At 48.5% G+C, this 27,096-nt stretch overlaps 1 protein-coding gene across 1 annotated transcript; it reads left to right on the top strand.

The window, feature by feature from the left end:
* Positions 1-8,291: 8,291 nt before the first annotated feature.
* On the top strand, positions 8,292-27,057 carry DNAI3 (dynein axonemal intermediate chain 3). The gene is made up of 23 exons (XM_078622998.1): positions 8,292-8,642; positions 9,464-9,626; positions 10,065-10,109; positions 11,351-11,532; positions 11,900-12,004; positions 12,451-12,597; positions 13,062-13,255; positions 13,433-13,549; positions 14,179-14,372; positions 15,979-16,103; positions 16,817-16,906; positions 17,208-17,297; positions 18,172-18,297; positions 18,924-18,997; positions 19,652-19,802; positions 21,155-21,242; positions 22,543-22,667; positions 23,403-23,466; positions 23,709-23,839; positions 24,184-24,463; positions 24,906-24,997; positions 25,355-25,516; positions 26,344-27,057. Exons 2-23 carry the CDS (start codon positions 9,482-9,484, stop codon positions 26,476-26,478), a joined length of 2,862 nt encoding a protein of 953 aa, XP_078479124.1. The 5' UTR covers positions 8,292-8,642; positions 9,464-9,481; the 3' UTR covers positions 26,479-27,057.
* The last annotated feature ends 39 nt before the right edge of the window (positions 27,058-27,096 follow it).

Below are 27,096 nucleotides of genomic sequence, written 5' to 3'. Positions count from 1 at the left end.
GGTTATCCCCCCTCCCCCACTGAGCCCACCCCCCTTCATAGCCCCTCCCCCCACTGAGCCCCCCCCCCCCCTTCATAGCCCCCCTCGCTCCTAAGGCCCACCCCCTCTACACTTTGCCCCGCCCCCACACAGTCGCCATGCCCCCCCCTCCCATATTTGCCCCGCCCCCACACCTTTCCCCCCCCCCCCACTTGCCTCGCTCCCACACAATTGCCCCACCCCCCCACACCTTTGCCCCGCCCTCGTACCTTTGCCCCGCCCCCACACCTTCCCCCCCCACACACATTTGCCCCGCCCCCACACCTTCCCCCCCCGCACACCCTTTGCCCCGCCCCTATCTTGCCCCCCCCTTGCACCGCCCCACACGCCTTTTTCCACCCCCCTCCATTGCCCCACCCCCTTTGCCACCACCCCTTGCCACCCCCCTCCATTGCCCCGCCCCCAACATCTTTGCCCCGCCCCCACACATTGAGTGTTATTATAATGCATGCGTTGCAGTGGTTTTTTTTAAAAAGTGTTTTAATTTAAATGAACTTGGCACCGCAGGCAGGAGTTTCACTTGAGAGCTATGTAACAATGAGAACCCTGGACGAAGGCCTTGAGGTTGGCTCAAAATGCGCCAAGACACCCTCCCACTCCATCCAGGTGCTCATGATAGTGATCATCAAACTGCTCCGCACCCAGAGTCGAACACAAGGCCACACATATACTTCTTTGATCTCCGAAAAAAGAGGATACATTGTGATGTCCAAGCTGTGGAGGTCCAATTAAATTGGCAAGGTCTACAGTGTCTCACAAAAGAGGGAAGCGAGAGACCACTTATTTTTCTCATGGGAATGATCGGATAGCAAATTAAATAAATATTTGGTATACATTGCTCAATTCAGTTCAATTCAGAACTGCGTTTTGTGTTTAGTTTGTTGTCCTTCCCCCGCACCTCCAATTAGCACGGTTGGCTATGTACGGTGCGAAAAAAACGTTCAACATACATACAAATGAGTATATCCACGCATGCCACCACTAAACTGTGGGCAGACCAGCACTGGCGAGCGCACTGCGTGGTTCACGTCGACCGAGTGGAATAGCTCGTGGCCGTTGTAAAACCGCCTCATCATCTGCGACAAAGAGCTTCACAGCTCATCGGTTTTCGCCAGGATAAATACATGATTTTGATATGCGTGACCCAGGTCACTCTTGCAAATGAGACTATATCCCGGTTCTCTTGAGTTCTCATCCGGAAAACAAAATCAACGTTGACCTTGGATTTGTCAATCGAGGCTCAAATTGTAAATGTTGTGGATTTGCTCTCCAACGCACCGGTGTGCTGTACTTGTAACGAATTGGCACGTTCTGTTTACGTGACAAACCTTACTAAATTGGCTGTGTCGAGTGGTGGCGGGTTTCAACGACACATTTATATATTTACGCGATATAAACCCAAACACACACCTCGATTGTGGATGATGAGAGGCTCCCATCGAAAGCCACGTGGGGCCCTCCCTGCGAGAGGCCAGCCCCATTGCCACACCTGAGCCCCCCCCCCACCCTCGGGCACCCGCGAGTTGCGATTCGATTCCCGTGCCACTTCTCCAGAGCCGCTCGATTCCCTATTCCCTTTGGTGTGGTTACGAATTGGAATCTTTTGCTTTCTTCGATTTATAGAACTCCTGTAGCGATTCCGATTGTTGATCCCATTTGGGGCCGTCCATAAATGACGTCACGCACCTAGGAGGGGGGGGGGGGTCAGACATTTGTGACGATGTGTGACGAGGGGGGGAGGGTGAGAAATGTGACGTCACGTAAAAATGCGCAACTTTAAATAAATACTAGCAGAAGTACCCGGCGTTGCCTGGGTGAAAAATATATTTCTTAATAACCTTACATATATACACAGAAGAAATAAATAAATAAAGTTGAATAACACTAAATCGATCATTAAACCACTTTAAAGGTGACGGATAAAAAAAACTGACATGCCTATTCCCATCGCGGGGCACGGGACGTGCCTCCTGGCAAATCCATCGCAAGCGAGCGTACACAGACGGACAGACAATTTTTGAGTACGACGTTTCGCTGGTAATTGCATCCAGCATCAGCGAAACGTCGTACTCTGAAATGGTAATTGTTGTGGTTTCACGCTTCAACACACCGGTGGGCTAAAGCAGTGAACTATTAGTCTTTTATCAACGTGACACTTTTTTACTGATTGGCCGTGTCGGGTGGTGGAGGGTTACAACACATTAATAAATAAGGCGATCTAAACCCAATAACGTTGTTTATGAATAATGGTCGCGAAAGCCTACGTGTTACAAATTGACTCACTTTACTTAATAACCAGGCTACAGTCTACATTATAGACTGCCAGTACACCCACCCAGCTTAATAACCAGGCTACAGTCTACATTATAGACTGCCAGTACGCTCACCCAGCTTAATGACTATTTGTACAGTCAACATTTAAAGAATCGATTCTTGGCGCGTCGGGTTTAAAAGTAATTACACAGTAGTTTTTTCATTGGTATGTAATGTTTGAAAGTTTTCAGAAGATTTTAAATGTATTTTCCCCCCGGGCAACGCTGGGTATATCGAGTTTATACCACAAAGTCGTCGCTTGACACGGGTGGGGTGTCGAGGCCTAGTACCGTGCAGAGCCTCCGGCCTCGCCTAGATTGCCCACCCGGCTGAGGCTGGGTACTGGGGCCGTTACCCCCCCCCCCCCCCCCGCGCTACAATAATACTATCTAATCGCTATAATTTTATTATTTACCGACCCTATAATAGTAATTGCACACATTGGGGTGGGGGGGGGGGAGTGAAGAGGACGTGAAACTTTGATGAATTTACCTCAGAGTCGCGTATTAATGTGTGCGCATATTTTTAACGGGAATTAAAAATGGCGTCCACCCCACAGCGAATGCGTCGCTACCCGTTGCCAGGAGCAACCACCGTGTTCCGCGCCGGTCGTCCAATGAAACTGCGTATGGTCCGGCGACACACAGACAGACAGACACACACACAGACAGACAGACAGATTTGCGATTTTATATATATAGACTAGCAGAAGTACCCGGCGTTGCCCGGGTGAAAAATATATTTCTTAATAACCTTACATATATACACAGATGGGCTGCTACCCCTTCCCCCCCCCCATCCACGATCTCCTCGGCCGCTGTGCAGTAATATGTACGGCCTATAGTGTGGTGGGGTGTCGAGGCCTAGTACCGTGCAGAGCCTCCGGCCTCGCCTAAATTGCCCACCCGGCTGAGGCTGGGTACTGGGGCCGTTACCCCCCCCCCCCCCGCGCTACAATAATACTGTCTAATCGCTATAATTTTATTATCTACCGACCCTATAATAGTAATTGCACACATTGGGGTGGGGGGGGAGTGAAGAGGACGTGAAACTTTGATGAATTTACCTCAGAGTCGCGTATTAATGCGTGCGCATATTTTTAACGGGAATTAAAAATGGCGTCCACCCCGCAGCGAATGTGTCGCTACCCGTTGCCAGGAGCAACCACCGTGTTCCGCGCCGGTCGTCCAATGAAACTGCGTATGATCCGGTGACACACAGACAGACAGACACACACACAGACAGACAGACAGATTTGCGATTTTATATATATAGACTAGCAGAAGTACCCGGCGTTGCCCGGGTGAAAAATATATTTCTTAATAACCTTACATATATACACAGATGGGCTGCTACCCCTTCCCCTCCCCCCCAGCCACGATCTCCTCGGCCGCTGTGCAGTAATATGTACGGCCTATAGTGTGGTGGGGTGTCGAGGCCTAGTACCGTGCAGAGCCTCCGGCCTCGCCTAAATTGCCCACCCGGCTGAGGCTGGGTACTGGGGCCGTTACCCCCCCCCCCCCCCCGCGCTACAATAATACTGTCTAATCGCTATAATTTTATTTTCTACCGACCCTATAATAGTAATTGCACACATTGGGGTGGGGGGGGGGAGTGAAGAGGACGTGAAACTTTGATGAATTTACCTCAGAGTTGCGTATTAATGCGTGCGCATATTTTTAACGGGAATTAAAAATGGCGTCCACCCGCAGCGAATGCGTCGCTACCCGTTGCCAGGAGCAACCACCGTGTTCCGCGCCGGTCGTCCAATGAAACTGCGTATGGTCCGGCGACACACAGACAGACAGACACACACACAGACAGACAGATTTGCGATTTTATATATATAGACTAGCAGAAGTACCCGGCGTTGCCCGGGTGAAAAATATATTTCTTAATAACCTTACATATATACACAGATGGGCTGCTACCCCTTCCCCCCCCCCAGCCACGATCTCCTCGGCCGCTGTGCAGTAATATGTACGGCCTATAGTGTGGTGGGGTGTCGAGGCCTAGTACCGTGCAGAGCCTCCGGCCTCGCCTAAATTGCCCACCCGGCTGAGGCTGAGTACTGGGGCCGTTACCCCCCCCCCCCCCCCCGCGCTACAATAATACTGTCTAATCGCTATAATTTTATTATCTACCGACCCTATAATAGTAATTGCACACATTGGGGTGGGGGGCGGGGGAGTGAAGAGGACGTGAAACTTTGATGAATTTACCTCAGAGTCGCGTGTTAATGCGTGCGCATATTTTTAACGGGAATTAAAAATGGCGTCCACCCCGCAGCGAATGCGGCGCTAGCCGTTGCCAGGGGCAACCGCCGTGGAAAACCAAACGGACCAATCGTGTCTCGCAAATCCCTCACATTTCGTCCAATGAAACTGCGTATGGTCCGGTGACACACAGACACACACACAGACAGACAGACAGATTTGCGATTTTATATATATAGATAGACAACACGTTCTACTTAATTAAATATACTTTTTGATAAATGATTTATCCTACAACAGCAGAGTGCAGCGCCACATTAAATACGCACTACAATGACAATAGTTTAAAGCGATTTGAAGCATGTTTTATTTTTTTGGGGAGGGGCAGAGCTTTGTGACGTCATATTTGAGGGAGGGGGGTCTGACTTTTTGTGACGCCGTGTGACCTGGGGGGGGGGGGGGGGTCAAAAAATCGTCCAAAATCGCGTGACGTCATTTATGGACGGCCCCTTTGCAATGACTAAACCGATCAGAAAATGCCGATGGAGCAGAATAGTGGTGGTGGGGGCGGGGGGGGATGGAATTCGCGTTCAGATTCTCCAAAGTAACTCTGAGATCATCATTAGACCTCCTCTGCCAATATCAAAATATAATAATAGGGGTTTTCCCCTTTTTTCTGGCAACATAACCCTATTCGTATATTTTGGTACTGGCAAAGGAGGTCTAATGATGTAGATGCTTACCCCAAGCCCTCATTACTTTGATAGTGCATTGTCTTTGAGCTGAACGCCTTTTGGCGTCCTCTGGTGTAGCACCAATTGAGACGAGGCTCAAAAGAAAGCTGTCTCTGGTGTGGACCAATCAGTTTCAAGGACAATGTAAATACTATCATTGTGTTTTTTGTTTGCATTTTGACCACAAGTATTGTGGTTAATGCAGTAACATGATTCCTTGTAAAAAGGTTTCAGTTTTGTTACTCTTAGGTTTTTTCAGTCAAGTCCCGTAGATAAAAAAAAATAACAGAAATAAAAATAATAATAAATCAATTATTTTGATTTCTATTATTATTTTTACCTACGTGACTTTACCGAAAAAACCTAAGAGTATGAATCCTTTCAGTCACGAAAGCTTCAAATCTTCATTATTTGTTTCTTTCGGTTAAGTCACGTCTAAAGATGAAATAATAAATTAAATTAAATAATAGAATACGACGTTTCGATTGCAACACAAGCAATCATCATCAGGTATAATGAAATAGCGACATAAAATCTAACCAGAAAACTATAGACAGACATATTAGCAAACAGATATCACCAAGATACATAGCGAGAGCAATACAGGTAACAGAGAGGGGTGATCGTCTCTGTGTGGTGGCCTTAAATAGACAGAGGGGGGGGGGCGGAGGCAGAGAGAGGGAGGAGGGTTAGAGAAAAAATTAGCATATCAATGAGTGGTCAACAGACGTGGTGCTGCGAATGCGATGGCACGGCAAGCAAGCCTGAAAATCAGAAGGACACACTAAAATTAAATAACCTAGTAAAATATCGAAATGTAATGTAATACAACACAGAGGGTCGGTCAACACACAATTAACGCATAGCCTGGTTGATTACGAATTTCAAAGATTGCTAAGTTAGAATTTAAGTGTGAACAATCTAAAGAGAGGACACAGGCAGAGAAAACAAGTCGCCAGAGAGAGAGAAAAAAGATAAGCTTAAAACTTCCCCGTAGAAGTGGTTCAATCTTAATTTTAGAACTTTCGTGACTGCAGGAATTATTATTTGTTTCTTTCGGTTAAGTCACGTCTAAAGATGAAATAATAAATTAAATTAAATAATAGAATACGACGTTTCGATTGCAACACAAGCAATCATCATCAGGTATAATGAAATAGCGACATAAAATCTAACCAGAAAACTATAGACAGACATATTAGCAGACAGATATCACCAAGATACATAGCGAGAGCAATACAGGTAACAGAGAGGGGTGATCGTCTCTGTGTGGTGGCCTTAAATAGACAGAGGGGGGGGGCGGAGGCAGAGAGAGGGAGGAGGGTTAGAGAAAAAATTAGCATATCAATGAGTGGTCAACAGACGTGGTGCTGCGAATGCGATGGCACGGCAAGCAAGCCTGAAAATCAGAAGGACACACTAAAATTAAATAACCTAGTAAAATATCGAAATGTAATGTAATACAACACAGAGGGTCGGTCAACACACAATTAACGCATAGCCTGGTTGATTACGAATTTCAAAGATTGCTAAGTTAGAATTTAAGTGTGAACAATCTAAAGAGAGGACACAGGCAGAGAAAACAAGTCGCCAGAGAGAGAGAAAAAAGATAAGCTTAAAACTTCCCCGTAGAAGTGGTTCAATCTTAATTTTAGAAATTCGTAATCAACCAGGCTATGCGTTAATTGTGTGTTGACCGACCCTCTGTGTTGTATTACATTACATTTCGATATTTTACTAGGTTATTTAATTTTAGTGTGTCCTTCTGATTTTCAGGCTTGCTTGCCGTGCCATCGCATTCGCAGCACCACGTCTGTTGACCACTCATTGATATGCTAATTTTTTCTCTAACCCTCCTCCCTCTCTCTGCCTCCGCCCCCCCCCCCCTCTGTCTATTTAAGGCCACCACACAGAGACGATCACCCCTCTCTGTTACCTGTATTGCTCTCGCTATGTATCTTGGTGATATCTGTCTGCTAATATGTCTGTCTATAGTTTTCTGGTTAGATTTTATGTCGCTATTTCATTATACCTGATGATGATTGCTTGTGTTGCAATCGAAACGTCGTATTCTATTATTTAATTTAATTTATTATTTCATCTTTAGACGTGACTTAACCGAAAGAAACAAATAATAATTCCTTCAGTCACGAAAGTTCTAAAATTAAGATTGAACCACTTCTACGGGGAAGTTTTAAGCTTATCTTTTTTCTCTCTCTCTGGCGACTTGTTTTCTCTGCCTGTGTCCTCTCTTTAGATTGTTCACACTTAAATTCTAACTTAGCAATCTTTGAAATTCGTAATCAACCAGGCTATGCGTTAATTGTGTGTTGACCGACCCTCTGTGTTGTATTACATTACATTTCGATATTTTACTAGGTTATTTAATTTTAGTGTGTCCTTCTGATTTTCAGGCTTGCTTGCCGTGCCATCGCATTCGCAGCACCACGTCTGTTGACCACTCATTGATATGCTAATTTTTTCTCTAACCCTCCTCCCTCTCTCTGCCTCCGCCCCCCCCTCTGTCTATTTAAGGCCACCACACAGAGACGATCACCCCTCTCTGTTACCTGTATTGCTCTCGCTATGTATCTTGGTGATATCTGTCTGCTAATATGTCTGTCTATAGTTTTCTGGTTAGATTTTATGTCGCTATTTCATTATACCTGATGATGATTGCTTGTGTTGCAATCGAAACGTCGTATTCTATTATTTAATTTAATTTATTATTTCATCTTTAGACGTGACTTAACCGAAAGAAACAAATAATAATTCCTGCAGTCACGAAAGTTCTAAAATTAAGATTCAAATCTTCAGTTTTGCTGTCAGAAAATAGTGTAAAACCCCCTATTATTATTATAACTCTGAGATCATCTCATCAATGTACCCAGTAAATAATCACGATTCTCGATTTGTATCGCGATTATCCGCACGTCGATTCCGATTCTAGCCGAGGTCGCCACGGCAACCGTGTCCAGGCAGCGGCGCCCCACGCGCCAGGCGAGGCGACTCGGCAAAAGGCAAAAAAAAGTTTAAATTCTTCCTCAAAGTCCGGTTTATTTGTTATAAAGTCTGAACGAAAAGACGCCGATTCATTGTTTTATTTCTGTTGTTGTTGTTGAGCTCGCGTCGACTGCCGTGCAGTGTTCAGGTATTGCACTATAACAGTGGGAATCGCCCATTAGTGGAGCGGTGGCGCAGCGGTTAGCGCACTGCACCGCACTGTCAACCCGGAGAACACCTCAGATCGAATTCCGGAGAACGGCTAACATCAGTGGCGAGTGGTGGTATCCTGCCCTCCGTCGCCCCTTCACCAATCCGCACTGGCCAGCGTGGTGAAGTATGGTCCAGCAAACTCCCCCCCCCCAGCCTACACGAGTAAAGGGCTCGATATACATTTATATTGGTAAATCAATATCGATACTCTTCTGTTCAGCGATCATACTTGGGATGGACTCCCTCCTGTCATGGCAATGTGGGATTTCCACAAGGTTCTGCTTCAGAGCTGTAATTAAGAGATGAGTACCGCGCACACGCCGTGGGAAACCAATTGACTTTAAACGTAGAATAACTGTACCTGCATTATTGTTATACTATAGGTCGGGTCAGCGTTTTGTGTGTAGAGTGCATGAGTTGCCTCGGGCGATCACGTGTGCGCATTCATTCATTTGAGTGAACGAATCCACACCGACTCATTCAGCCACCCACTCATCCATTCACTCAATCACCCACGCACTTACCTACTAACTATAGATACTAGCGCAGTCACTCTCCCACCCATATACTCATTAATTTATGCACCCACCCACTCCTACATCCATTCACTCACCTACCCATGCACAAACCCCACGCAGAAACTCATCATTTACCCACCTAATCACTCACCCACTCGTTCACTCTCACTCACATTCATTCATTTGTTCACCCACATCACATGGCTCATCCGCTCCCTAACCCACTGATTAATTCATTCTCCCGCACATGCACTCACTCATCCAATAGTTCGCTGACCCACTCATCCACTCAGTCATTCATTAATACACTCATCCAGCCATGCATATTCACTCGCTTCCTCACCAACTCTCATAAATATAACGAGTGTCATAATATTTTGCCTCTGCTAGCGACGATGGGAGATGAAGTGACCGTCTCTTCAAACAGGCTTCCTCGGGCTCCAGGATGCCAGGCATACGCAAGGAGAAGCCGGACGGCGTGGTCAAAAAAGGGTCCGCCAGGAAAGAACCCAAGCGTCCTCGCAGCAAAGACAGCTCCACATCCGCGCGTTCCACGGGCCGTGGCACGCAGCGATCAACGGCCTCCACCGGTGAGCGGGCCCACGGCAGTGCCATGGTTATCGGGTGTGCAGGTGGTTGCGCAACTGCACTGGGGGTTCATGGGCCACAGGGGCCTCAGACACTGGTCTGCACAGAGGGGGGCATTTGGACAGGGGTTCTCATTCCATCGCTCGCATCAGGGGTGTCCTCTGGGTATTTTGGCTTTCTCCCACATGCCACTCGTTCGTATTATTCGCCAAACATTCCAATACAGGACCCTGCTGAAATAAGAGTTGTAAGACTCAGTAAGGTTTTCCTGGATAGGCAGTGTTATTCGAGGCATTGTTATGATCATCAGCTGCACCAGAATTTTAAACCTGTTGCTGCTGATGAGTGTTGCAATTATGCTGCTGTTGCTGCATTTGTTTGATCATTGATTGATCGGTGATGTCGATGATTGGTAATGATGCAGATGTTTCATGTTTCAGACCTCAAGGATCAGCATGGCCAGGAGGATATGGTTGTGGAGTCGGGTGGGTGACAGCAACCATCACGGGTGCTCCACCCATCAAATTCCATCCTTCCTGGATGCACGGCCACCACTTACAAACCCATCGGCACCACCATCTTTAAAATCATAACCCCCATTAAAATCACCACCACCTCTGTAATCATAACCCCACTCATCGGTTTGGTAAAGTTTGTTTAAATAACCCCCGATGGGGAGGCATTTTGTCCAACAGTGTATTGACATAAGGGCTGTGTATGATCAGTGCCAGCTGGCACTGTGGTCTGAGTGCTCAAGCCTCAACCAGAGGGTCACAAGTTCAAATCCTGTTTGGGGGTTGATTCATCATCAAACATCAGTAATAATCGTCGAAGTGTCATCTTCATTCTTTCAAAAGTGATCACAGGGGTAGCACAAAATTTGTTGTAGGCCAACAGTAGCTGTTTCATAGAGGCAATTCTCTACTGTGGCAATGTGGAATTTACACCCTGGCTCCGGAATGCCAATGTGTACAGGCTTTGTGTGTAATATGTGCAATGTGTATATATGAGGGAATGGAATGATACGTTGATGATATCCATTCTTAAGCTCACGATACACGCTTAAGATCACCTGCGTTGTGTAATGTGTTCACGTGACTCCTTAAGCCACTAGAGGCACTATCATTACCTGCAGGTTAAATAAAAGAATGGATTTCTGCATCCGTAGCAATTTAACGAATCACCCGTTGTGGTTGTGGTAGTGTAGGGCAGAGGTCGCAATCGGGTACCCGATACCCGTACCCTACCCGATACCCGGCTACCCGTACACGGCCGGGTACGGGTAGCCGTTTGCGACCCTGGTGCGGCCGGGTACGGATAGGCCGTGAGTCACTGGTGAGTAACCGTTTGTCACTCATTTTCCAACGTCTTGTCTCTTCTCACAATTCAAGTAGAATCAACCCACCCGCGCCTGCAACATGGCTTCATCCCAGAGGTCGCAATCGGATACCCGATACCCATACCCTACCCGATACCCGGCTACCCGTACCCGGCCGGGTATCGGGTAGGTACGGGTACGGGTAGGGTACGGGTACCCGTTTGCGACCCTGGTGCGGCCGGGTACGGGTACGGGTAAGGAATCAAAACCCGTTTGCGACCTCTAGTGTAGGGGCAGTAAATAACCGTACAACCGGTACATATGTGCGTGTATGTGTTTACTGCGTGTATATGTGTACCGTGCTATGTGTGTGGTATGTGTAATTATTCCGGTGCTATGTGCGTGCAGCCCCTACGGGAGTGTTGCCCCTGTTCCTGTCCACGCAATCTCAGGAGCTGCTGGGGCTGCGTGCAGACGAGGATGTGACGGCGGCGGCGCCTGTGCGCCTCCTTCCCAAAGAGACGCTGCTCGCAGACGTGCGGCAGCGTGGAGCCACATCGGACCTCCACCCCTTCAGACAGACCCTGCAGGTACTGGCATGGACACAGGGGGCGCCGGCCAGTCTACTCTCTAGCTTACACATTTACTAGCTCACTCACGGACTGGCTCACTGACTAGCTCACTGGATAACTCGCTCACACAATCGCCCACCCACCCACCCTCTCATTCACTCAAGCACTCATCCACAAACTCGCTCAAACTCTCACCCCTCGAAAAACCTAAGCACTCACTTCAACCAACCACCCAATATTTGGCTCATTAAAATTTTCACTCAGTCATTCACTCCATTACTCAGTCATGTATTCACTTAATCACTCCCACATTCACTCATTCACAAATGCATGCACTCTCTAACTCATGCGCGCACTTACTAATTCACCCACTGTTGTGTCCCAGGACTCTGAGTGTGAGGAGCTGCTGATCGGATACGACCCTGATTTTCGCTATGGACAGAAATTTTACCTTGTCGTGACCAAGGAAGCCCAGGAGAACATCTTAAATGTAAGTACGCCAGACATGGTAGCATGGGGACATAAGGACATGGGAGCATGTGTACATGGAGACATGGGCTTATTGGGGTATGGGGACATGAAGACACAGAGACACGGGGATACAGGGGCAATAAATGATCTACAGTAGTGTAATTTAATATGGTGATGCTTGTGATGATGATGCTGTTGATGTTGATATTCGGCCTTCTACTACTGGTAATGATGTTGATGATAGTGTTGATCATGGTAATCTTCACAATGATCATAATAACCATGTTGACAATGTTGATTATGGTGATAGTGACGTTAATGCTGTTGCTTATTTAGATGATGAAGACGTTGGTGTTCCTGCTGCTGATCTTCAAGATAGTACTGATATAACATTCATTATCGTGCTGCTGCTATAGTTGGTGATGCAATCAGCGACGATGTTAATGATTGTTAATGTGATCACAGCCACCTCAGGCCCTCGATGAGCCCTCCTCCTCCCCGTCGGTCCCAGCTGGCAAGCTGGACTACCGCCCGCCATCGTCGCGTCCGTGGGTCTCCCTGGGCAGCGACGCTGACATCGACGAAGCCTCCAGTCTCCCAACCCGGCCCCAGGTGGAGCCTCCCTAGCCAGCGTGCCCTTGACTACTACCCTCACAGCAGTGCACTCACCTCACAGCCACTGGTTTCCCGTTAACATCCACCCTCATGGCACTCACTACCCAGCCAGCAGCGTGTCCCCTTAATATCTGCCCTCATGGCCTGTGCGCTCGCTGCTGACCTAGCAGTATGCATGGGCTGCAAGTCTCAAGTTTGAATGCTCATAATGGTCAGCTGTAATATGGAACAGCAACAACAGTGCAGCTTTTTTGCATTTCCCCCCAGTCTTATTTCACTTGTGTTGTCGGCTATGTTTTGGGCAGCACAGGAGAGTGCAGAAAAATCCATTGTTATACTCTAATGTACTGCGACATCTATGCTTCCCGCCTTGACCAATTCGCAAAGACCAGCATGTTTCTCTGTGTCCCCATGTTTCAGTGTTTCACGTGTCCCTGTGTCTGTGTGTCCCCGTATCCCAGCTGCGGTTCAGTGTGAGCCGTCCGAGGCGTGAGTTCGGGTCACCCCTCAAACTCTCGGATGCGGAGCCCGGGCGGATGCGTGGGGTCGACTGTGCCTCGTGTCAAGACCCCACATTCTCCCTGCGCCGGATGGAGGTGGACGCAGACACACAGGCCGTGCCGCTCACTCGTGAGCAGGGCAGCCAGACTACTTGGTGAGAGACACCTCGCCCAAACACTCACCCATCCACTTACTTACTCAACCATACACAAACCCACCCTCTCATCCAACTACTCACTCAATCATACACTTAGCCAAACCACGCACACACTCACTTATTCATCCACCTGCCATTCACTCATCCACCTGCCATCTCTCCCGTTTCTCACAGGCGGTACCCACGTAACGCCTGCACGCAAAGTGAGCCACGCACAATGTCTGAGGAGCAGCAATCCACCCTCCTCTCCTCCAGCAGCGTGCAGACCTTCCTATCCGCTGCACTGCCTCGGTACTATATGCAGAGGAGAAAGGAGAGGGGAGGTGGAGAAGTGAGACAGGTGCAGAAGGGAGATACAGGGAGAAGGGAGACATAGGTAGAAGGAAGACATTCCACAGACAGTGCTATGATCCTGGAAACCTGCATTTATACCTAGCCATGGACAACATTAGTGCCGACTGGATTCTTAACCTATCCTGGGCCTCCTTTAGGTCGAATCGACCTTAACTGAGTACCTAAAAGAGTGTTCATTGGCACTGGCAAGACAATGATGATACTGAAGCTGTTGCCAAGGATGATGATGATGATGCTGCTGGTTATGATGATGCTGCTGATGATAATGCTGCAAGTACTGCTGCTGTTGTTGATAATGATACTGCTATTGACGATTTTGAAAGCAGTGATGAGGCTGCTGCTGGTACCACTGATGATGATGCTGCTGGTATTGATAACGATGGTGGTGATATTGCTGCTGATACGAGTGTTGTTGTTGTGACTACTAATAGTATTGATGATGATCACGATGAGGCCATTGTCACTGATGATGCTTCAGCTCTCGATGATGATGATGATGATAATGCTGCTAATGCTAATGATGACAATGGTGATGGCGACAACGGTGATGGTGATGATGTGTGTAGAATGGAGATGGTCCTGCAGCAGGGCGTCATCGCGAACGTATTTGTGGACGAGTGGGCGGCGCTGGTGGATGAGGAAGGCTCAGGGTTCGGGGGTCATGCCATCACTCAGTTCCGCGAGCACCAGAGTTTCAGTGACCTAAGGCGCGGCAAGGGGCGTGCGGTGTCCTGCGTGGACTGGCACCCCAGCCTGCCCGGTAAGACGACTCGAAAACACCGGGCACTCGTGTACGGCTGAGTGCACCTAGGGGAGGCCCAGGATCGTTTCACACGTCACTCGCCAATGATGCGAGTCAGTGGTCAGGTTCATAGCAGGGTGTGCTAACCACTGCACCGCCACTCGCTTTGCCAGACTCAACACTCACACTCTACTCCAACGCCCACAAACTCAGGTAATTATACACAAGTAAAAAAAAGATTCCAATGTAACCTTCAATAGGCTGTTGGGGAAAGTGCTGTTAGCAAGCACCTATTAAGGCCGGAAATGACATACAGGAGGGTAAATCTTAACTTAAAGCTTTCGTGACTGCAGGAAATCATATTCTTTGCGTCTTTCTGTAAAGTCACGTAGATAGGTTAAAAGAAAATAACCAAAAACTACGACGTTTCTATTGCAACACAAGCGGTCATCATCACTGCTTGTGTTGCGATCGAAACGTCGTAGTTTTTTGTTATTTTCTTTGAAACTATCTACGTGACTTTACAGAAAGACCCAAAGAATACAGGAGGGTAGTCGGCCAGCGCTCTACTAGCGCTTCCCCCAACATAAATATACATACACGTGCACTAACCCACACACACATTCAAAATACAAAGATCCTCCATTTAGTCGACATAGAATGCAGGTGAAATTGCCGTAATTGGGCACCTATTGTGGCCAACATGGCCATCGTTATGGCCGGGATGGCACATAAAGAGGAGGTGTGGCCTGGACTGATTTTTACATATTGCATGAGGTTCTTATTTAAGACTTAGTTGATCTAGCAAAGGCCCAGGCCAGAGTCATTCATTCACATATGTTCATGCCAGTGACGTGCGGTGAGGTTAATGGCTGTGGAGGCACTGGCTAGTGTCAGAGCCAGATTCACACACTGAGGGGGGCGTGGCCTCACGGAGGGGGCGTGTCCTCGCTTAGGAAGGCGTGGCCTCACGGAGGAGGGCGTGGCTTCACTGAGGGGGCGTGGCCTCGCTGAGGGGGGCGTGTTAGACACGTCCCCCTCAGTGAGGCAGATGTGATGGCTGCCTCCCCTGGTGCTTTTTCATTGCAGTTTCATGACGAGACCAGCGAGCCTAAATTAAATAAATATCTTTATACACATACGTGAAATAAGTTACCTGGAGTATGGAAGGCGAGGACATGAAATAAAGGGGTCAACAAACATTACATTGGTGACATACTGAGATAGTAACAGGCACGCGCTTATTGCCCGCGCTCCATCCAGTTACTGAGGGGTTGCGCAATCAGAGGGGAGGCTGAGCTCGCCGCTGCCTCACCTCTCGTCTCTTCCTGTATTTGAAGCGGAGCTCCGCAAATTTGGTGATTTTTGACTATAAAAATGATTGGAATGGTACAGAAATGACATTTATAACACAGATCAGTGGAAAAATCTTAATATTTATTTGATTTGATTATTCTTTTTTTTTGTTACTTTTCGTAACAGCTATTTTCATTGGGGTAGACAGGTGACGCTCTGCCTCCCCTGCCTCCCCTGACTGCACGTCCCTGGTTCATGCACACACATGTTAATTATGATGCTGCTATTCTGTTTATGGTGCTGATGATGGTGATGCTGGTGGGTCCAGGAGTGGTGTGTGTGTCAATGGTGGAGCGAGCGTCATTTGACGAGAGGATTGACCGCTCCTCACACCTCATCGTGAGCCCCTCCTTGCTCCTCATTTGGAGCTTCACGGACCCCATTCACCCCCAGGTGAGCATAGCTCTGACATGAACCCTCACGCTAACAGCAGCCCTGACTTGCACTACGCTGACCTGAACACTAGCACAATAGCCCTGACCCAAACACTAACCCAAACACTCAAAGCAACGTTATCCAAATTTTTGTTTCCGACATTAACCGAGCCATGAGCCTAACGCTAATTCTAGTATAAACAGTGCCAATAACATTCACCCTAACATATACATTAGCACTCAATTTTACCCAAGAACTATCAATAGCCCAAACACTGATCCTAACACCAAATATAAAAATTCCCTGTCCATGACACTAATCCTAGCAAGATATTACCCCTTACACTAGCCCGAATACTCACACTAATCTCAATGTGCGATAGTGTGTCGGTGTGTGATGGTATGGTCTGGCATGTGTTGATGTGCACTGGTGTGTGTTGGTGTGCATGAGTGTGTGATGAGGTGTGTTGGTGTGTGACAATGCGTGTTGGGGTGAGTTGTTATTTTTTCGTTTGTTTTTGGATGTGTGTGTGTGTATGTTGCTAAGTAATGGGGTGTATGATGGTATGTATTAATGTGTGACCATGTGTGATGTTGTGGTTTTGTACAATTATGAGTGTTGGTGTGTGATGGTGTCTGTTGGTGGGTAATGGTGCATGTTATTGTGCGATTATATATGGTGATGTGTGAAGGTGTGCGATGGTGGGTGATGGTTTTTACCTCCGAGTGCAGCTACTTCTGGAAGCACCAGAGGACATCCTCAGTTTCCAGTTCTCTCCCACTGACTCCAACATCATCGCTGGGGGTTGTTTCAACGGACAGGTAACATGGATCTCGCCACACCGCTCCGTCCACACCAGCTGTCCACATCCTCGTAGTAGCCGTTGTGGCCACCGCACTCAGACTATATCACTATGGCTATACCACTGTGAACACCCCACACCACCTCCACCACCCCACTTCAAGAATATTACTCTGACCAATCCAATCAGACAACCACACCTCCTTGAACACACCACCATAGCCCCCACTGACCACACACACCACTTCCACCAAACCACGCCACCCACATCACTCTGTAGTTTTTTTGCAAGGCGCTGGCTGACGCTCCCCATTGTGGCAGGTGGTGCTGTGGGATATCTCGGAGCACGTGGAAAAACTACAGCTTGGCAGGACGGGCGGACACCAGAATGGGCTCACCAGAGGAGCACGGGTGAGAGGGCTCCTACCACACCACAGGTCACCTCACCACTCTGGGCCACACCACCCAATCCTCGCCACGCGACTCAACACAACATACTGGGTTCCATTACACCACACTACGCTAATCTCACCGCACAACGCCGCCAGATATCCGAGAATGACACCAAAACCCACCAGGTCCCACCACATTGTAGCACACTTCACCACAATAACCCCGATCACATCACACCTCACCACATCTCATCTAAAGACACCGTCTCTGTCACTTTTGTGACCCTGTGTCTCCGTGTCCGTGTGTCTTGATGTCTGTGTGTCTTGGTATCATGTCCCCATGTCTCTATCTCCCTATATCCTTTTATCCACATTTTCCTATGTCTTTGTGTCTCTATATTTCCATGTACTGTATCTCCAAATATATCCATGTTCCCTTGTATTTATAACACCATGTCTCTATAGCTCTATGTTTTCCTTGTATATCTGCATCTCTTTGTCTCCATGTCTGCGTGTCTCTATCCCCCCATAACCTAATGTGTCAACATGTATCCGAATCCTCGTGGTTATATATTGTATATCCATGTATCCTTGTCCCCACATCTTGTTGTCTCCATGTTATCATGTGCTTGTGTCTCCATGGCTCTATCGCCTCATGTATGTGTCCTTGTCTCCAAATTGTCATGTCTCTATCCCATTCTATGCCTGTTTCTCTCAGTCTCTGTGTACCTATGTATGTTGAATGTCTTTCGTACTGCATGTAGCCAACTGTGCTAATCGGAGGTGCGGGGGAAGGACAAAGAAACTAAACACAAAGCAGTTCCCTCCCATCTCTGCGTCTCTATGTCCTTAAGTTCCCTTGTGTTCACATCCCCGTGTCCCCGTGTCCTCAGCGCTCGTTTGAGGAGGACGAGGCGTCTGTGGAGGACGTCCGCCTGCGCTGGTGCGCCGTCTCCGCCATTGAGCACGGACACAGAGCGCCCGTCTCGCACGTGCAGTGGCTGCCGGCGCACTTTGAGGTCATGGCACTTACCGCTGCAGCGCTCGTGCTGACACGACGTATTGGAAATCACTAGCATGAGCACAAGCATTTTATAACTGGAATTCACACTAACATCCGAGCAGGTGCCTCCGTGGTAGAGTGAGCAGCTTGCAATCGGAAGGTTGCGAGTTCAGATTCTGATTGAGGGTTGACTCAGTCCATCGTCCCTCTGGGATCATTAAAATGCGTACCAGTCCATCGGGGGGAAGTCAGCAATGGTTGCCCTTCATATAGATTCACCCCTGCCATAGGAATTTCGTATTGAATTTCCACCACTGGTTCAGGTTGTAATTAGGAGCTGTGCACAGCCTTAATGCTCATTTGGGCAACAAATTATTGTATCTATTAACAGTAGCACTTATATTCACACTAGTAGCACGGGTAGTAGTTTCACACTAACAATATAGCAATCGCAGTAATACTGACACCCAGTTCTCTCTTGCTAGAGGATTCTCTTTGGGCTTAAACTCAGAGGTACTCGAATGTACAGAGGGCACCAGGCCCATGAGACCTTGCCTGGCATCAGGAGCAGCAAGCGGCGGGGAGGATCTTGAGGCATGCAGATGCTGATGCTGCACGTGTTATGGATTCCCCCGTGGGTAGGTGACGCGGGCGGGTGCTGCTGTGGAGAACGAGAGTCGGATGTGCCTACAGCTGCTCACGAGTGCCACAGACTGGTACAGCGATCCCCCCGCGCCATCTCCAACAGTAACAGCTGGCAGCTAATCCTGCTATTTTCTGTTGTTGCTGCCGTTGTTTCTCCGAATATTGCTGCTACTGCTGCTGTTGTCACTGCTGCCTCTGTTGCTGATGTTAATGGTGATGCTGCTGCTCAATGCTGCGTCTACAATTAATATTCTTGCTGATGTGAATGTTTTTGATGTTACTACTGCTCCCGCTTACAGCTGATGCCATGCAGGCCTCTTGGTAGGCGCTGTCACCAAACACTTGCTTCAATAGTCTTTGAAAGCCGACATGCGTTTGCTTTGACTTGTGTGTGATGATGTGTTTTTTGTTGAAGTGCGGTAATGTAGTGGTTAGAGCACCATATAACGAACATGGTGAGCCAAGTTTGATTCCCATCCATGGCCAACGTCAGTGGCAAATATCTGAACCAGTTCTGGGCCTCCCCTAGGTTTACTCGGCCATAAATTAGTATCTGGAGTGGTGTGTTAAACATCACCACTGCGGGGAGACAAAGGCAGCCGGGCGTGGTGCTAGGCTCAGCAGCCATTTGTGCGTGTGCCCTATTAGCCTTCATATGTACTCGCTAACAGCACTTGTCCCAATAGTCTGGTGAGGCTATATTGTGTGTGTGTGCGGGCACTCAGCTCCATCCTCATGTGGGACGTGCGTCCGGGCAGAGCAGCGCCACCCGGGCCCGGCGACAAGAAACGCTCAGAGCATCGGCAGATCGACGATCCCAGCGGGGTCCCCACCACCTTCAAACACCTGAACCTCACCTGGAGACCTCTCCTTAAGGTCACCCAACTCCCAAAGGGGTGCATGGGGAGGTCCCTGGGAGAGGGCCTTACCCCAACACTCATGCACGTGCGGAATGTGTGTATGCTCGTCCCAACTGTGCAAACTTCGCATGATGGACAGCACAGGTGGTGCATCTGCCAGTCATCTTAGTTAACTGTTAACATGTGAGTATGTCCCGTGAACTCCTTCCAGTAAGCCTTCGATACTTCACATTACATCAAAGTGCACCTATTCTGGCACAAATGCAGTGTTGATGTCACCACCACTTAGTCGCACATGCTGGTTCTTGTTGATTGCACAGAATTGCTGGACAATTTCTACAAGAATTGTATTTGTGTTCCATAATTCCATCGTCGGCAATTCCTTGCAGAAATCGTGACTCTTCTGAGAGTGATTCCCATAATAACATCTCCATGAGCTGTGATGATATTCTGACGGGGTTACTGTGCCGTCTCATGGCAATTCAAAGAATCGCCGCTAGAACCCAGGACCCATCCAGGAATTGTCTCATGAATACAGGACACTCGGAGTTGACAGAGCCTTTATAAACAAATTGTCTTGAGACTCGGTGAGGATTTCCTGGGTAAACAAGCGCAATCCTATTCATTTGAATGGAAATTCCTGCATCTCTATCGTCGGAAGAATTCCAATTGATTTCAATGCAGATTATTGGATTTCCATTAAAATAAATGTAATTCCATTGCATGATCATTTTACAGCCAAGGGATTGTCCATGGATCCCCATTGATTTCAATGTGTGTGTGTGTCTGTGTTATGTATGCTCTGTGAATTGTGTGTCGTTTATAAACGTGTGTGTATGGTGTCTACATCAGGGGTAGCCAACTTGTAGTAGACCAAGAGCCAAAAAGTACCTATGAGTTCTGCAAAGAACCAAGTGGATATATATAATTATGTAAATATTACTCTTTGGTTCTTTCGGTAAAGTCACGTGTGTTGCGCCCGAAACGTCGTGATTTATTTTATTTTCTATCTACGTGACTTTTTCCGAAAGAACCAAAGAGTATGGATTCCTGCAGTCACGAAAGCTTCAAATCAAGATTATGTATATATGTATATACTGACAGTTTTCGGCACAGCACAGGAGACATTCATGATTCTTTGCTACCGTGATCGCACGTTCTATGTTATGCCCCTTCGATAGAGCCGCATGTGGTGGATTAAATAGTCGCTTGCAGCTTGGGAGACGCCAGTTGGCCATCGCTGGTCAACATGCTATGTTCTGTGTATGCTGTGTATGTGCTGTGTATTACGTGCTGTGTGAGCTGTACACTGTGACATGCTGCTGCTGTGTATGCTGCTTGTGTTGTGCTGTACTATGCTGCCTACAGGTGACCCTGCCGAGGCTGGAGTCGGGTGGGGAGTACAACCCCGTGTGCTGCAGCCTGCAGGAGCGCAGCCTCCCAGAGCCCTCCCACGGTCAGTCCTAGCACCTAGCCCTCACCCTATCACTAGCCCTGATACTAACACTAGCTCTAACACTATCACTAGCCCTCACCCTATAACTAGCTCTGACATTATCACTATCCCTCACCCTATCACTAGCTCTGACACTAACACTAGCTCTAACACTATCACTAGCCCTCACCCTATCACTAGCCCTGATACTATCACTAGCCCTGACACTATCACTAGCTCTGATACTAACACTAGCTCTGACACTATCACTATCTCTCACCCTATCACTAGCCCTGACACTATCACTAGCCCTCACCCTATCACTAGCTCTGACACTAACACTAGCTCTGACACTAACACTAGCTCTAACACTATCACTAGCCCTCACCCTATCACTAGCCCTCACCCTAGCACCATCCCTCACCCCATCACTAGCCCTGACACTAACACCATCCCTCACCCCATCACTAGCTCTAACACTATCACTAGCCCTCACCCTATCACTAGCCCTGATACTAACACTAGCTCGAACACTATCACCTAGCCCTTACCCTATCACTATCCCTTACCCTATCACTAGCTCTGACCCTATCACTAGCTCTAACACTATCACTAGCTCTGACCCTATCACTAGCTCTGATACTAACACTAGCTCTCACCCTATCACTAGCTCTCACCCTATCACTAGCTCTGAAACTAACACTAGCCCTCACCCTATTACTAGCTCTAACACTATCTCTCACCCTATCACTAGCCCTGACCCTATCACTAGCTCTGACACTATAACTAGCCCTGACCCTATAACTAGCTCTGATACTAACACTGCCCTGATCCTATCACTCTCCCTGATACTAACACTGCCCTGACCCTATCACTATCCCTGATACTAGCACTAGCCCTGACCTTATCACTGATCCCTGACACTATTAATATCCCTGACCCTATCACAATCCCTGATGATATCACTAGTCTTGTTACTATATAGCATTGCAAAGTACTGTATGTTAAAACAATGTCATGACTGAAAGTTGTAGACATGTCTTCATCTATCAGTGCATTTATAAAGGGATCTACATTACAATCATATGTATTATCTATCATTCTCATTATATGAGCTTTTATTCGTCTTAAATGACATCACCTAGGTTACACCTCTGTTTTAATTTACACTGATATATATTCTTACGTTGGTCATTCATGTATATACTTCGTTTTTGTAAAGTGCTCTGAGATGCCTGAATTGTTGATGTAAAGTACGCTATATAAATTAAGCCTGATTGATTGATAACCACAAGCCCTTAACCCCCTTACCCCGACCCAGAGCGGGGAGGTGTGGGGACCCAGCGAGGGGACGTCCCTGGGTATGGGGCGATGCACAGAGTGGCCTCCGCCAAGCAGCCACAAGCCCTGGACGCAGTCAGCACGCGTCTGCTAGTGGGCACGCAGGCACGCTGCCTACATGAAACATGCACACGCTGCCTACACGTCATACACATGACCTATATGGCAAATACGCACGCCACACGGTACACACACTTTACATACATTACGTCATGCCACACCTAGGCTAAAGACAAATCACATACATGTTATGCTCATGCTACTCAGAAACCACATACACACTACCAGCATGCCACGCACGTGTTACCTACACGACGCATACACACTTCCCACATACTATCTACACATTACATGCCACATAACACACATATGGCATACCCAGGCGATAGACCCATCACATAGATGCCATATACAAGTCCCACACACCGCACACATACGGCCTACACACGACATACGCATCACATCACCTGCAGACCATGACATCTACATGCTTGTGCACACACGAGTATGTGTGTGTGTAGCAAGCAGTGTTGCAGTGGTTAATGTACTGAGCTACAAATCCAGCGCCCCAAGTTGGATTCCCAGCCGCAGATAACATCGGGGGTGGGGGATATCTGAACCTGTTCGTGGCCTCCGCAGGGTCGACTCAGCCTTAAATGAGTGCCTCGTGCAGTGTATAAACATTGGCACTGGGGGCGACGAACGGCAGCTGTGCATGAAGCTGCCCTTGTGTGCCGTGTCGGCCTTAATAGATGTTCACAAAAAATAACTTGCCCCAACAGTCTCTGTAGGTTACATGGTGCGATATTTTTCTTTGTTCCCCTGTGTCTATGCTCCTAGGATGGGGAGTTGGTCTGCACTGACTGGCGCCCAGAGAAGGACAATGACTCTGGCAAGCTCTCCAGTAAGTGCTGCTGGTACTGGCTGTGGTGCTGATAACAATGGCGGTAAGCAGTGGTAGTAATGGTGGCTGAGATGGTGGTGATCATGGTGGTAGTGCTGGGAGCATAAGTCGTGGTGGGAATGGTGATGATAGCGGTGGCCTTTAGTGTGGCGTCCTTTCCCAAAGTGCCCATATCCCCATGACTCCAACCTTTGCATTGTGACTTTGACTCTGTGCTCTCTGACCTTGACCCCGGGCCACAGGCACGAAGCCCCTGGCCGTGAGTGTGGTGCACGCGGGGCCAGTGCACACGGTGCAAGCGTCGCCGCTGCTGCCGGGCGTGCTGCTCACAGCCGACGACGACTCCTTCGCTTTGTGGAAGGAGGGCGGCACGGTGAGCGGGGGATGTGACGGCGGAGGTGATGATGATGATGTTGGTGGCAGTCGTGCTCGTGATAATGGTGATGATGATGTTGGTGATGGCACCTCCGATTAGCATGGTTGGCTATATACGGTGCGAAATAAGTTAAACATACATACATGCTGGTGCTGGTGGTGATAATAGTGTTGGATGTGGTTCTGCTATTGCAGATGCTGTTTGATAGTACCAATGCTGGCAATACTGTTTGTATTGTTCTTGCTGTTGCTGCTGCTGCTTCTGGTGTGTGTAGTGGTGCTACTGCTCTTAGTGCTGCATCTGCTTGCACTTCAGATTTTTCCGTCTGTCCGCGAGTGCAGGGAGAACCCCCTCTCCTGCTCCTGCTGCACGGTGGCGGTGGAACTGCTGCCGCCACCGCCAACACCACTGCTGGCGCCACCAACACTGCCCCTGGGGGCGGGGCACGCCGGGGCTACACGGCCGGTTGCTGGTCCCCGTCGCGCGCCGCCCTCGTGTTCCTAGCACGAGCCGACGGTGCACTGGAGGCGTGGGACCTCCTGGACCGCACACACGCGCCGCTCCACACGCAGGCTGTGTCACCGGCCAGCCTCACGTTCATCACCCCGCGGGCACTCGCACGTACGCACGGGGCGGACACAGAGGACAGCACTCGCACATTCACACCGGGGAGACAGGAGGGGACACATGCACCGCTGCACTCACAGGTGGTGCCACCGATCAGCACCAGGTCCATCGCCCCGCACTCACACACTGTATATGCACACGGGGAGACGGTTGGATATGGAGACAGGTGGAGACAAAGGGGGATTTGGGGCCACGTATGCAAGTATGTTGAGCTTCTTTCGCAGCGTATGTAGCCAACCGTACTAATAGGTGCCACGTGCATCCCCTGCACACGCAGGCAGTGCTGTGGTGGTAAATGTGATTTTTGTCGTTGATTTGAGCAATTATTGTCCCTTATAATTGTGTTTCAGTTGTACGTTTCAATTGTTATTGATGTTAACAGTTGTTAGTAATCGATATTTTCGTAGTTGTTGATGTTGTTGCCTTTGTGCCGTAGAGCGCCGGCAGCTGCTGGCCGTGGGCGACGAGCTGGGCACCCTGCACATACTGGAGGTGCCGCGTGCCCTACGGCACGGTGCCGCCTCCGAGGTGACAGCAGCGCCATCAGCAGCAGGGCCACCAGCATTAACACCGACAGCTGTACCAACACTAATACTAAAATGAACACGAGCATCAACGCCATGACAAGCACAGGCATTAATGTCAACACAAGCAGTAGCCCCGACATTAATCGTATGACCAACGTGAATGCTTAGCACCATCAAAATCACCAGCACCATTGCCAGCAGCACTATTAAAGCACAATACAAAAATCGGTGTAAGCAACACCATTAACCAGTGATAACGTTAACCAGAGCAGCAGCACGAATACCAATTTCTAACAATAGCACGAGCACCATCCCCGAGCACGAACCCAGCACCAGCTCTCTCCCCTGCCGCTGCCAGGTCTCCGCCATGCTCGCCTACCTGGATCGCGAGCGGGACCGGTTGGAGTTCACTCTGCAGCGCCAACAGCAGCGGGAACGCGAGAAGCAGCAGCAAAAAGCGGAGCAGCAGCAACAGGGACAACGGAGACAACAGAAGGGACAGGGCGAAGACAAGCAGCAGGTGAGGGAGACAGGGCAAGGGTGAGGAGATGAGACATGATGAACAGGTGAGGGAGATGGTTGGAGGGTCCATCTTTGTGTCTATATCTGTGTCATCCAGGACTAATTACTGGGAATAAAGATATATTACCAGTCTGTTGGTCAGACAGGACAAATGATCGGCATGTGGGTAAAAGAACGCCAAAATATGAAACACTTTCAAACAACTGTTGGCAGCTGCAGAACCCACGTGCCAACAAGGGCACTCGATGTTGATGGTGTTGAGGCTTTGTGCAAAACTAGTTACGACTGGCCAAGACTAAATAGCTGCCGACTTAGTGCTGATTGGAAGCGTATTATCAAGTAATGTACTGTTTAATTGCATGCCTACACATTCTTAAAATGTAAGTTTTAATTATCAGATAATTCCATGAATATCCAAAATTAGGCCTAAAACATACAAATTCTGAATAAAAATAAATAATTCCATCTCTTTGATGCATGTATTGTGTACGTGTTTATGTCTGTATCTGTATGGATATATATGTATGTGAGGTGCAGGTGGGGCATGGTGATGTAGTGGTTAGTGCACTACCTTACAAACCCGAGCGATCAGAGTTCATTTTCCATTGATGACCAACATCAGTGGCGAATATCTGAACAGGTCCTGATCCCCTCCCTGTATTATTCACCCAGAGGTGTAAACATCATCGCTGGGGAGACAAAGGTGGCCAAACGTGTAATTTAACACAACACGCCCATGTTGGCTTTCAACGGTGATCGCTAACAGCAGGTGCCCCAAGAAACTACGGAGGCTACACAGGCGAACTTTGTATTTGTGATGTGCAGGTGGCTACGGAGGCGAGGGAGCTGGAGCAACAGCAGCAGGATGAACTGGAGCGACGCACGTACGATGAGTTCCTGGAGCTGGAGAAACTCCTCCTCTCACAGCTCAACCTCGAGTCAAGGCTCCAGGAGGCATAGAGACAAGACCATCATCACCATCGGAATAAACAACATCGCGACCAACGCTGTCACTACCACCGCCCCCCCCCCCCGCAACACAGTTCCAGACAGCATTGAGAAGAGGCTTGCATCACCACGACCATATTATCTATATTATTATACAAACATATACACAGACGCACCCCTGCATAAAAAACACACTGGTAGCTACTAAGAAAACAAATAAAGATCCCTCCCCATATAGCCTTAACAGATGTTTGAGTCAAGTGCTGTAAGCGAGCACCTTGAAGGCTAGCACGGGACATGAGGGGATGGGCGGCCAGCACCACTCCCTAGTGGCGATGTTTACACACCGCACCAGGTACTCATTTGAGGCCGAGTCGACCTCGGGGAGGCCCAGGACAGGTTCAGATAATCGTCACTTGGTGTTGGCTGAGCGGGAATGGCACTCGGGTCGCTGGGTTCGTAGGGCAGCGCACTAACTACGATACTCCCGCTCCCCACTTAGACACACATACTAAGACACATCATAGGAATGCACTACATACACCAATGTACACAAGTGTTTCCATAAATAAATTTGCGTTCAGTATTTGATCAGGTGCCCCACACTTTCACAATACGCGGTAAACCTCA

The sequence above is a fragment of the Lampetra planeri genome, chromosome 3 (assembly GCF_965212315.1).
Source record: "Lampetra planeri chromosome 3, kcLamPlan1.2.h2, whole genome shotgun sequence".
Taxonomy (NCBI): Eukaryota; Metazoa; Chordata; class Hyperoartia; order Petromyzontiformes; family Petromyzontidae; genus Lampetra; species Lampetra planeri.
Note: the sequence above shows the minus strand (reverse complement) of the source record. Positions and strands in the feature narration are given on the sequence as shown.